The 13,237-nt window shown below is 51.4% G+C and overlaps 1 protein-coding gene across 1 annotated transcript in view; it reads left to right on the top strand.

The window, feature by feature from the left end:
- LOC110521206 (protogenin B) overlaps positions 1–13,237 on the top strand; it is a 45,690-nt gene that overhangs the window by 18,133 nt on the left and 14,320 nt on the right. The window contains exons 9-11 of the mRNA XM_036969160.1: positions 4,769–4,933; positions 5,273–5,578; positions 9,029–9,217. Of these exons, the coding sequence (XP_036825055.1) occupies positions 4,769–4,933; positions 5,273–5,578; positions 9,029–9,217 (660 nt within the window). The remainder of the gene's footprint in view (positions 1–4,768; positions 4,934–5,272; positions 5,579–9,028; positions 9,218–13,237) is intronic.

Genomic DNA, 13,237 nt, shown 5'->3' with positions numbered 1-13,237 from the left:
GGGTAAAGACGGGGTGATGGAGGAGGGGTAAAGACGGGGTGATGGAGGAGGGGTAAAGACGGGGTGATGGAGGAGGGGTGGAGACGGGGTGATGATGGAGGAGTAAAGACGGGGTGATGGAGGAGGGGTAGAGACGGGGTGATGGAGGAGGGGTAGAGACGGGGTGATGGAGGAGGGGTAGAGACGGGGTGATGGAGGAGGGGTAGAGACGGGGTGATGGAGGAGGGGTAGAGACGGGGTGATGGAGGAGGGGTAGAGACGGGGTGATGGAGGAGGGGTAGAGACGGGGTGATGGAGGAGGGGTAGAGACGGGGTGATGGAGGAGGAGTAGACGGGGTGATGGAGGAGGGGTAGAGACGGGGTGATGGAGGAGGGGTAGAGACGGGGTGATGGAGGAGGAGTAGACGGGGTGATGGAGGAGGAGTAGACGGGGTGATGGAGGAGGGGTAGAGACGGGGTGATGGAGGAGGGGTGGAGACGGGGTGATGGAGGAGGGGTGGAGACGGGGTGATGGAGGAGGGGTAGAGACGGGGTGATGGAGGAGGGGTAGAGACGGGGTGATGGAGGAGGGGTAGAGACGGGGTGATGGAGGAGGGGTAGAGACGGGGTGATGGAGGAGGGGTAGAGACGGGGTGATGGAGGAGGGGTAGAGACGGGGTGATGGAGGAGGGGTAGAGACGGGGTGATGGAGGAGGGGTAGAGACGGGGTGATGGAGGAGGGGTAGAGACGGGGTGATGGAGGAGGGGTAGAGACGGGGTGATGGAGGAGGGGTAGACAGGGTGATGGAGGAGGGGTAGAGACGGGGTGATGGAGGAGGGGTAGACGGGGTGATGGAGGAGGAGTAGATGGGGTGATGGAGGAGGGGTAGAGACGGGGTGATGGAGGAGGGGTAGAGACGGGGTGATGGAGGAGGGGTAGAGACGGGGTGATGGAGGAGGGGTAGAGACGGGGTGATGGAGTAGGGGTGGAGACGGAGGGGTAGAGACGGGGTGATGGAGGAGGGGTAGAGACGGGGTGATGGAGGAGGGGTGGAGACGGGGTGATGGAGGAGGAGTAGACAGGGTGATGGAGGAGGGGTAAAGACGGGGTGATGGAGGAGGGGTGGAGACGGGGTGATGGAGGAGGGGTGGAGACGGGGTGATGGAGGAGGGGTGGAGGAGGGGTAGAGACGGGGTGATGGAGGAGGGGTAGAGACGGGGTGATGGAGTAGGGGTGGAGACGGAGGGGTAGAGACGGGGTGATGGAGGAGGGGTAGAGACGGGGTGATGGAGGAGGGGTGGAGACGGGGTGATGGAGGAGGAGTAGACAGGGTGATGGAGGAGGGGTAAAGACGGGGTGATGGAGGAGGGGTGGAGACGGGGTGATGGAGGAGGGGTGGAGACGGGGTGATGGAGGAGGGGTGGAGGAGGGGTGGAGACGGGGTGATGGAGGAGGGGTGGAGACGGGGTGATGGAGGAGGGGTGGAGACGGGGTGATGGAGGAGGGGTGGAGACGGGGTGATGGAGGAGGGGTGATGGAGGAGGGGTGGAGACGGGGTGATGGAGGAGGGGTAGACAGGGTGATGGAGGAGGGGTAGACAGGGTGATGGAGGGGTAGACAGGGTGATGGAGGAGGAGTAGACAGGGTGATGGAGGAGGAGTAGACAGGGTGATGGAGGAGGGGTAGAGACGGGGTGATGGAGGAGGGGTGGAGACGGAGGGGTGGAGACGGGGTGATGGAGGAGGGGTGGAGACGGGGTGATGGAGGAGGGGTGGAGACGGGGTGATGGAGGAGGGGTGGAGACGGGGTGATGGAGGAGGGGTAGAGACGGGGTGATGGAGGAGGGGTAGAGACGGGGTGATGGAGGAGGGGTAGAGACGGGGTGATGGAGGAGGGGTAGAGACGGGGTGATGGAGGAGGGGTAGAGACGGGGTGATGGAGGAGGGGTAGAGACGGGGTGATGGAGGAGGGGTAGAGACTGGGTGATGGAGGAGGGGTAGAGACGGGGTGATGGAGGAGGGGTAGAGACGGGGTGATGGAGGAGGGGTGGAGACGGAGGGGTAGAGACGGGGTGATGGAGGAGGGGTGGAGACGGGGTGATGGAGGAGGGGTGGAGACGGGGTGATGGAGGAGGGGTGGAGACGGGGTGATGGAGGAGGGGTGGAGACGGGGTGATGGAGGAGGGGTGGAGACGGGGTGATGGAGGAGGGGTGATGGAGGAGGGGTAGAGACGGGGTGATGGAGGAGGGGTAGAGACGGGGTGATGGAGGAGGGGTGGAGACGGGGTGATGGAGGAGGGGTGGAGACGGAGGGGTAGAGACGGGGTGATGGAGGAGGGGTGGAGACGGGGTGATGGAGGAGGAGTAGACAGGGTGATGGAGGAGGGGTAGAGACGGGGTGATGGAGGAGGGGTAGAGACGGGGTGATGGAGGAGGGGTAGAGACGGGGTGCTGGAGGAGGGGTAGAGACGGGGTGATGGAGGAGGGGTAGAGACGGGGTGATGGAGGGGTAAAGACAGGGTGATGGAGGAGGAGTAGACAGGGTGATGGAGGAGTAGTAGACGGGGTGATGGAGGGGTAGAGACGGGGTGATGGAGGAGGAGTAGACGGGGTGATGGAGGAGGAGTAGACGGGGTGATGGAGGAGGAGTAGACGGGGTGATGGAGGAGGAGTAGACGGGGTGATGGAGGAGGAGTAGACGGGGTGATGGAGGAGGAGTAGACGGGGTGATGGAGGGGTAAAGACGGCGTGATGGAGGGGTAAAGACAGGGTGATGGAGGAGGAGTAGACAGGGTGATGGAGGAGGAGTAGACAGGGTGATGGAGGAGTAGTAGACAGGGTGATGGAGGGGTAGAGACGGGGTGATGGAGGAGGGGTGGAGACGGGGTGATGGAGGAGGAGTAAAGACGGGGTGATGGAGGAGGGGTAGAGACGGGGTGATGGAGGAGGGGTAGAGACGGGGTGGTGGAGGAGGGGTAGAGACGGGGTGGTGGAGGAGGGGTGGAGACGGGGTGGTGGAGGAGGGGTAGAGACGGGGTGATGGAGGAGGGGTAGAGACGGGGTGATGGAGGAGGGGTGGAGACGGGGTGATGGAGGAGGGGTGGAGACGGAGGGGTAGAGACGGGGTGATGGAGGAGGGGTGGAGACGGGGTGATGGAGGAGGGGTGGAGACGGGGTGATGGAGGAGGGGTGGAGACTGGGTGATGAAGGAGGAGTAGACGGGGTGATGGAGGAGGAGTAGACGGGGTGATGGAGGAGGAGTAGACAGGGTGATGGAGGAGGGGTGGAGACGGGGTGATGGAGGAGGGGTGGAGACGGGGTGATGGAGGAGGGGTGGAGACGGGGTGATGGAGGAGGGGTGGAGACGGGGTGATGGAGGAGGGGTAGAGACGGGGTGATGGAGGAGGGGTAGAGACGGGGTGATGGAGGAGGCGTAGAGACGGGGTGATGGAGGAGGGGTAGAGACGGGGTGATGGAGGAGGGGTAGAGACGGGGTGATGGAGGAGGGGTGGAGACAGAGGGGTGGAGACGGGGTGATGGAGGAGGGGTGGAGACGGGGTGATGGAGGAGGGGTGGAGACGGGGTGATGGAGGAGGGGTGGAGACGGGGTGATGGAGGAGGGGTGGAGACGGGGTGATGGAGGAGGGGTGGAGACGGGGTGATGAAGGAGGAGTAGACGGGGTGATGGAGGAGGGGTGGAGACGGGGTGATGAAGGAGGAGTAGACAGGGTGATGGAGGGGTAAAGACAGGGTGATGGAGGAGGAGTAGACAGGGTGATGGAGGAGGAGTAGACAGGGTGATGGAGGAGGAGTAGACAGGGTGATGGAGGAGGAGTAGACAGGGTGATGGAGGGGTAAAGACAGGGTGATGGAGGAGTAGACAGGGTGATGGAGTAGGAGTAAAGACGGGGTGATGGAGGAGGGGTAGAGACTGGGTGATGGAGGAGGGGTAGAGACGGGGTGATGGAGGAGGGGTAGAGACGGGGTGGTGGAGGAGGGGTAGAGACGGGATGGTGGAGGAGGGGTAGAGACGGGGTGGTGGAGGAGGGGTAGAGACGGGGTGGTGGAGGAGGGGTAGAGACGGGGGGTGGAGGAGGGGTAGAGACGGGATGGTGGAGGAGGGGTAGAGACGGGATGGTGGAGGAGGGTTAGAGACGGGATGGTGGAGGAGGGTTAGAGACGGGATGAGGAGGAGGGGTAGAGACGGGATGGTGGAGGAGGGGTAGAGACGGGGTGGTGGAGGAGGGGTAGAGACGGGGTGGTGGAGGAGGGGTAGAGACGGGGTGGTGGTGGAGGAGGGGTAGAGACGGGGTGGTGGTGGAGGAGGGGTAGAGACGGGGTGGTGGTGGAGGAGGGGTAGAGACGGGGTGGTGGTGGTGGAGGAGGGGTAGAGACGGGGTGGTGGTGGAGGAGGGGTAGAGACGGGGGGGTGGAGGAGGAGTGGGCAGGAAAGACGTGTCACAGGTTAGGACTGTTTGAGGCCTGTGGGTAGGAAAGACGTCACAGGGAACGTGACTCTGCTCTGCATTAGTTCAATGTTGACAGAAAATCTGAGGGGCAAGAAGACTTAGCAGAAAGACTAGTATACCCAAACAGTAAAACCAACTTGTTTACATACCACAGGGTTTGAAGATATTCATCTCTGGTCTTTTATATCTATTTTATTCATCTATTTGTCATTAATTTCAACAGTTTTAGTCCCCTTGTCTCCCTTTCAAGGGATCTTTACATTTGAGGCATCTTCCTTGTTACATTAAAACTTTTTCATTTTCTGCCCTATCCATTCCAGGACTAAACAATGAGGAATACCAGGTGGTGATTGGCAACGACACGACCAGCTACATTATAGATGACCTGGAGCCAGCCTGGAACTACTCTTTCTACATGGTGGCCTATATGCCGATGGGAGCTAGCCGTATGTCTGACCAAGTCTGTCAACACACTCTGGAGGACGGTGAGTACGGACATACAAGTAGACTGTTGTCATGTAGACTGTTGTCATGTAGACTGTTGTCATGTCAATGAATAGAATGGAATGGAATTGAGCCGATAACAGGGATTATCAACTGCTCCTTTCTGTAACTCACTTCATCACTTGATTTGACAGTGTGAATGATTGTGCGTGTTTTAAGTTTAACTACATTGCATTCGGACTGTGCAGAATCATTGATCTACAAATCATCCCAAAATAACTCCTCAATATTGTGGATTAAGGTTAGAGATTCTGCGCACTCGACTTGTCTCGAACAGATCCATTCAAACACAGTTGAAAGTCTCCTCCTGTCCCCTCCAGTGCCCCTGCGTACCCCAGAGCTCAGCCTGACCAGCCACAGCCCTACAGACATCCAGGTTTTGTGGCAGCCTCTACCAACCAAACTGTCCCGTGGGCACATCTGGGCCTATCGTCTGTCCTACCGTACAGCTGCAGACGCCACGGTTCTGTCTGTGGAGCTGGCCCAAAACAGCACCCAGTACCTCCTGGGAGACCTTCAGCCTGATACCGTCTACCTGCTCCGGATCTCTGCAGCCACCAGGGTGGGGTGGTGTGAACCCTCCTCCTGGACCTCCCACCACACTCCCAAAACCTCCAGCATCAAAGGTAACCAACATCACAGCCTAACCCTCACCCAAAACCTCCAGCATCAAAGGTAACTAACATCACATCCTAACCCTCACCCTAAACCAGCATCAAAGGTAACTAACATCACATCCTAACCCTCACCCTAAACCAGCATCAAAGGTAACTAACATCACATCCTAACCCTCACCCTAAACCAGCATCAAAGGTGACTAACATCACATCCTAACCCTCACCCTAAACCAGTATCAAAGGTAACTAACATCACAGCCTAACCCTCACCCTAAACCAGCATCAAAGGTAACTAACATCACATCGTAACCCTCATCCTAACCCTCACCCTAAACCAGCATCAAAGGTAACTAACATCACAGCCTAACCCTCACCCTAAACCAGCATCAAAGGTAACTAACATCACATCCTAACCCTCACCCAAAACCAGCATCAAAGGTAACTAACATCACATCCTAACCCTCACCCTAAACCAGCATCAAAGGTAACTAACATCACATCCTAACCCTCACCCAAAACCAGCATCAAAGGTAACTAACATCACAGCCTAACCCTCACCCTAAACCAGCATCAAAGGTAACTAACATCACAGCCTAACCCTCACCCAAAACCAGCATCAAAGGTAACTAACATCACAGCCTAACCCTCACCCTAAACCAGCATCAAAGGTAACTAACATCACAGCCTAACCCTCACCCTAAACCAGTATCAAAGGTAACTAACATCACATCCTAACCCTCACCCTAAACCAGCATCAAAGGTAACTAACATCACAGCCTAACCCTCACCCAAAACCAGCATCAAAGGTAACTAACATCACAGCCTAACCCTCACCCTAAACCAGCATCAAAGGTAACTAACATCACAGCCTAACCCTCACCCTAAACCAGTATCAAAGGTAACTAACATCACATCCTAACCCTCACCCAAAACCAGCATCAAAGGTAACTAACATCACATCCTAACCCTCACCCAAAACCTCCAGCATCAAAGGTAACTAACATCACATCCTAACCCTCACCCTAAACCAGCATCAAAGGTAACTAACATCACAGCCTAACCCTCACCCAAAACCTCCAGCATCAAAGGTAACTAACATCACATCCTAACCCTCACCCTAAACCAGCATCAAAGGTAACTAACATCACAGCCTAACCCTCACCCAAAACCTCCAGCATCAAAGGTAACCAACATCACAGCCTAACCCTCACCCAAAACCTCCAGCATCAAAGGTAACTAACATCACATCCTAACCCTCACCCTAAACCAGCATCAAAGGTAACTAACATCACATCCTAACCCTCACCCTAAACCAGCATCAAAGGTAACTAACATCACATCCTAACCCTCACCCTAAACCAGCATCAAAGGTGACTAACATCACATCCTAACCCTCACCCTAAACCAGTATCAAAGGTAACTAACATCACAGCCTAACCCTCACCCTAAACCAGCATCAAAGGTAACTAACATCACAGCCTAACCCTCACCCTAAACCAGCATCAAAGGTAACTAACATCACATCCTAACCCTCACCCAAAACCAGCATCAAAGGTAACTAACATCACATCCTAACCCTCACCCTAAACCAGCATCAAAGGTAACTAACATCACATCCTAACCCTCACCCAAAACCAGCATCAAAGGTAACTAACATCACATCCTAACCCTCACCCTAAACCAGCACCAAAGGTAACTAACATCACAGCCTAACCCTCACCCAAAACCAGCATCAAAGGTAACTAACATCACAGCCTAACCCTCACCCTAAACCAGCATCAAAGGTAACTAACATCACAGCCTAACCCTCACCCAAAACCTCCAGCATCAAAGGTAACTAACATCACATCCTAACCCTCACCCTAAACCAGCATCAAAGGTAACTAACATCACATCCTAACCCTCACCCAAAACCAGCATCAAAGGTAACTAACATCACATCCTAACCCTCACCCTAAACCAGCATCAAAGGTAACTAACATCACATCCTAACCCTCACCCAAAACCAGCATCAAAGGTAACTAACATCACATCCTAACCCTCACCCTAAACCAGCATCAAAGGTAACTAACATCACATCCTAACCCTCACCCTAAACCAGCATCAAAGGTAACTAACATCACATCCTAACCCTCACCCTAAACCAGCATCAAAGGTGACTAACATCACATCCTAACCCTCACCCTAAACCAGTATCAAAGGTAACTAACATCACAGCCTAACCCTCACCCTAAACCAGCATCAAAGGTAACTAACATCACATCCTAACCCTCACCCTAAACCAGCATCAAAGGTAACTAACATCACATCCTAACCCTCACCCTAAACCAGCATCAAAGGTAACTAACATCACATCCTAACCCTCACCCTAAACCAGCATCAAAGGTAACTAACATCACAGCCTAACCCTCACCCTAAACCAGCATCAAAGGTAACTAACATCACATCCTAACCCTCACCCTAAACCAGCATCAAAGGTAACTAACATCACATCCTAACCCTCACCCTAAACCAGCATCAAAGGTAACTAACATCACACAGCATGTCAAAGTTTTCAGAAACATATTCTTATTTACAAAAAAAGTGACTCCAAAATGACACAATTGAACATTAATTTCTAATGCATTTTAACAGACTCTATTCTTCAGAGTGATTTACAGAAGCAATTAGGGGTTAAGTGCCTTGCTTAAGGGCGCATCAACAGATTTTTCTTCATCATCCTCTTCATACCTGTTCTCCTTCCTGTGTCCTTCATCATCCTCTTCATACCTGTTCTCCTTCCTGTGTCCATCATCCTCTTCATACCTGTTCTCCTTCCTGTGTCCATCATCCTCTTCATACCTGTTCTCCTTCCTGTGTCCTTCATCATCCTCTTCATACCTGTTCTCCTTCCTGTGTCCCCACATCGTCCTCTTCGTACCTGTTCTCCTTCCTGTGTCCCCACATCATCCTCTTCGTACCTGTTCTCCTTCCTGTGTCCCCACATCATCCTCTTCGTACCTGTTCTTCTTCCTGTGTCCCCTCATCATCCTCTTCGTACCTGTTATCCTTCCTGTGTCCTTCATCATCCTCTTCATACCTGTTCTCCTTCCTGTGTCCTTCATCATCCTCTTCATACCTGTTCTCCTTCCTGTGTCCTTCATCATCCTCTTCATACCTGTTCTCCTTCCTGTGTCCCCACATCATCCTCTTCGTACCTGTTCTCCTTCCTGTGTCCCCACATCATCCTTTTCGTACCTGTTCTCCTTCCTGTGTCCCCTCATCATCCTCTTCGTACCTGTTCTCCTTCCTGTGTCCTTCATCATCCTCTTCGTACCTGTTCTCCTTCCTGTGTCCTTCATCATCCTCTTCGTACCTGTTCTCCTTCCTGTGTCCTTCATCATCCTCTTCGTACCTGTTCTCCTTCCTGTGTCCATCATCATCCTCTTCGTACCTGTTCTCCATCCTGTGTCCCCACAGTGCCACCTGCCCCACTGCTGCAGCAACTGGAGCCTCTCAATTGCACCTCCATCTTGGTTCGGTGGCAGCCATCTCCAGGCTCCGTGGTCGTCCAGGGTTACCGGCTCTGTTACCACGAGGAGGGTCAACCAGAACAGCCCTCCATCCAGCTCCAGCCTGAGGACACAGAATACACCATCAGTGGTCTGGGTAAGTGATGATTAGATATAGGTATAGATACTGTAGGTGTATAGATACTGTAGGTATAGTTTGGGTAGAGGTAGAGGTGGGTAGAGGTAGAGGTGGGTAGAGGTAGAGGTGGGTAGAGGTAGAGGCGGGCAGAGGCGGGCAGAGGTAGAATTTTAAGTGGCTTTTGGGACATCAACAGGTTATAAAGGGGAGGATCAGATATTTTTCAATATGTAGTGACATCTTTTAGTGCCCCCTTTCCATTTCTCTCGGTCCGTCCCCGATCAATATGGGCTCTCCTAAACAGACCTCCCTCGACTCCCCAGCCCCCAGTCCAGTCCCAAGTTCCTCCCCCAATCCCTCTCCATCCATAGCCTGGTCCCAGATCTGTTTGTGCTTTCTTATCAACTCATATGGTCATTATCACATTTGGTTTCACAAGGATCACAATGAGAAGACAACACCAACAGATCTGGGACCAGGCTAGTCCCCTCCTCAGTGGCTCTCCATCCCCTCCCCAGTGTTGTGTGAGCAGCAAAGCCTCCAAGAGATTAGAGGTCAGGGCCCAGATGTTCTTTCCACCACTGTTTCCCATGGATCTCATCCCTGGCCTGCATACATTATCACTGGCTATTGTGCTATAGCTGCAGGGACGCTGGGCCAGAGCTGTCCTATGACACCCTGGACACCAACCCCCCCACTCCACCCGTAACCCTGACTAGCACCCCCTCTACAGCTGGACAGGGGGACGTTACCACCATACCCCACAGCCCCCTGGGATTGGCCAGAGCTGGACAGACCTATGACCTATGGTCGTGAGACATTGGACTTGGATAAGAGAATCGCCATGTCTGCCCCCCCCCCCATTACACAATGGCATGCTGTCTGTGTTGTCCATGTAAATAGTGATGGCCTGCTGTCTATGTAAATAGTGATGGCCTGCTGTCTGTGTTGTCCATGTAAATAGTGATGGCCTGCTGTCTGTGTTGTCTATGTAAATAGTGATGGCCTGCTGTCTGTGTTGTCCATGTAAATAGTGATGGCCTGCTATCTATGTAAATAGTGATGGCCTGCTGTCTGTGTTGTCCATGTAAATAGTGATGGCCTGCTGTCTGTGTTGTCTATGTAAATAGTGATGGCCTGCTGTCTGTTTTGTCCATGTAAATAGTGATGGCCTGCTGTCTGTGTTGTCCATGTAAATAGTAATGGACTGCTGTCTGTGTTGTCCATGTAAATAGTGATGGCTTGCTGTCTGTGTTGTCCATGTAAATAGTGATGGCCTGCTGTCTGTGTTGTCCATGTAAATAGTGATGGCCTGCTGTCTGTGTTGTCCATGTAAATAGTGATGGCCTGCTGTCTGTGTTGTCCATGTAAATAGTGATGGCCTGCTGTCTGTGTTGTCCATGTAAATAGTGATGGCCTGCTGTCTGTTTTGTCCATGTAAATAGTGATGGCCTGCTGTCTGTGTTATCCAAATAGTGATGGCCTGCTGTCTGTGTTGTCCATGTAAATAGTGATGGCCTGCTGTCTGTGTTGTCCATGTAAATAGTGATGGCCTGCTGTCTGTGTTGTCCATGTAAATAGTGATGGCCTGCTGTCTGTGTTGTCTATGTAAATAGTGATGGCCTGCTTTCTGTTTTGTCCATGTAAATAGTGATGGCCTGCTGTCTGTGTTGTCCATGTAAATAGTGATGGCCTGCTGTCTGTGTTGTCCATGTAAATAGTGATGGCCTGCTGTCTGTGTTGTCTATGTAAATAGTGATGGCCTGCTGTCTGTGTTGTCCATGTAAATAGTGATGGCCTGCTGTCTGTGTTGTCCATGTAAATAGTGATGGCCTGCTGTCTGTGTTGTCCATGTAAATAGTGATGGCCTGCTGTCTGTGTTGTCCATGTAAATAGTGATGGCCTGCTGTCTGTGTTGTCCATGTAAATAGTGATGGACTGCTGTCTGTGTTGTCCATGTAAATAGTGATGGCCTGCTGTCTGTGTTGTCCATGTAAATAGTGATGGCCTGCTGTCTGTGTTGTCCATGTAAATAGTGATGGCCTGCTGTCTGTGTTGTCCATGTAAATAGTGATGGCCTGCTGTCTGTGTTGTCCATGTAAATAGTGATGGCCTGCTGTCTGTGTTGTCCATGTAAATAGTGATGGCCTGCTGTCTGTGTTGTCCATGTAAATAGTGATGGCCTGCTGTCTGTGTTGTCCATGTAAATAGTGATGGCCTGCTGTCTGTGTTGTCCATGTAAATAGTGCCCAACAGATGCAGGGGGAGTCCATTGGATCAGATAGATTTGATTGATAGTCTCTAGACCGATAGATTTGATTGATAGTCTCTAGACTGATAGAGATCAGATAGATTTGATTGATAGTCTCTAGACTGATAGAGATCAGATAGATTTGATTGATAGTCTCTAGACTGATAGAGATCAGATAGATTGATTGATAGTCTCTAGACCGATAGAGATCAGATAGATTTGATTGATAGTCTCTAGACTGATAGAGATCAGATAGATTGATTGATAGTCTCTAGACCGATAGAGATCAGATAGATTTGATTAGATCTTTATCTAGGCTTTTAATTCCCATTTCTTCTAAATCAACAGATTTATCTAGAAGGAATCAAATGTTATATGAATCAAATGTTATATGAATCAAACGTTATATGAATCAAACGTTATATGAATCAAACGTTATATGAATCAAATGTTATATGAATCAAACGTTATATGAATCAAATGTTATATGAATCAAACGTTATATGAATCAAATGTTATATGAATCAAACGTTATATGAATCAAATGTTATATGAATCAAATGTTATATGAATCAAACGTTATATGAATCAAATGTTATATGAATCAAACGTTATATGAATCACTACTTGCACACTCATCTTCTGCACATCTTTTACTCCTGTGTTTAATTGCTATATTGTAATTATTTCGCCACTATGGCCTATTTATTGCCTTACCTCTGTTATCCTACCTCATTTGCACACCGATATAGACTTTTTCTACTGTATTATTGACTGTATGTTTGTTTATTCTATGTGTAACTCTGTGTTGTTGTGTGTGTCGAACTGCTTTGCTTTATCTTGGCCAAGTCGCAGTTGTAAATGAGAACTTGTTCTCAACTAGCCTACCTGGTTAAATAAAGGTGTTCTCAACTAGCCTACCTGGTTAAATAAAGGTGTTCTCAACTAGCCTACCTGGTTAAATAAAGGTGTTCTCAACTAGCCTACCTGGTTAAATAAAGGTGTTCTCAACTAGCCTACCTGGTTAAATAAAGGTGTTCTCAACTGGCCTACCTGGTTAAATAAAGGTGTTCTCAACTAGCCTACCTGGTTAAATAAAGGTGTTCTCAACTGGCCTACCTGGTTAAATAAAGGTGTTCTCAACTAGCCTACCTGGTTAAATAAAGGTGTTCTCAACTAGCCTACCTGGTTAAATAAAGGTGTTCTCAACTAGCCTACCTGGTTAAATAAAGGTTAAATAAAGGTGAAATAAAAAATATGAATCAAACGTTTTAGGAATGAAACTGTCCCGGCCGTGGAATGAAGAGGACCAAAGCGCAGCGTTGTGAGCGTACATATTCCTATTTATTAGGATGACGCCGGCAAAAACAATATACAATACAAAAACAACCGTGAAGCTTAAGGGCTATGTGCCACAAACAAAGTCAACTTCCCACAAAGATAGGTGGGAAAAGGGCTGCCTAAGTATGGATCTCAATCATCAGCCAGGTGGAGGGTAGGTAGAAGGGTGGAGGGGGCAGCCAGGTGGAGGGTAGGTAGAAGGGTGGAGGGGGCAGCCAGGTGGAGGGTAGGTAGAAGGGTGGAGGGGGCAGCCAGGTGGAGGGTAGGTAGAAGGGTGGAGGGGGCAGCCAGGTGGAGGGTAGGTAGAAGGGTGGAGGGGGCAGCCAGGTGGAGGGTAGGTAGAAGGGTGGAGGGGGCAGCCAGGTGGAGGGTAGGTAGAAGGGTGGAGGGGGCAGCCAGGTGGAGGGTAGGTAGAAGGGTGGAGGGGGCAGCCAGGTGGAGGGTAG

The sequence above is a fragment of the Oncorhynchus mykiss genome, chromosome 30 (genome assembly GCF_013265735.2).
Source record: "Oncorhynchus mykiss isolate Arlee chromosome 30, USDA_OmykA_1.1, whole genome shotgun sequence".
NCBI classification, from domain to species: domain Eukaryota; kingdom Metazoa; phylum Chordata; class Actinopteri; order Salmoniformes; family Salmonidae; genus Oncorhynchus; species Oncorhynchus mykiss.
The sequence above is the reverse complement of the archived record's forward strand: the minus strand, read 5'-3'. Positions and strand labels throughout refer to the sequence as shown.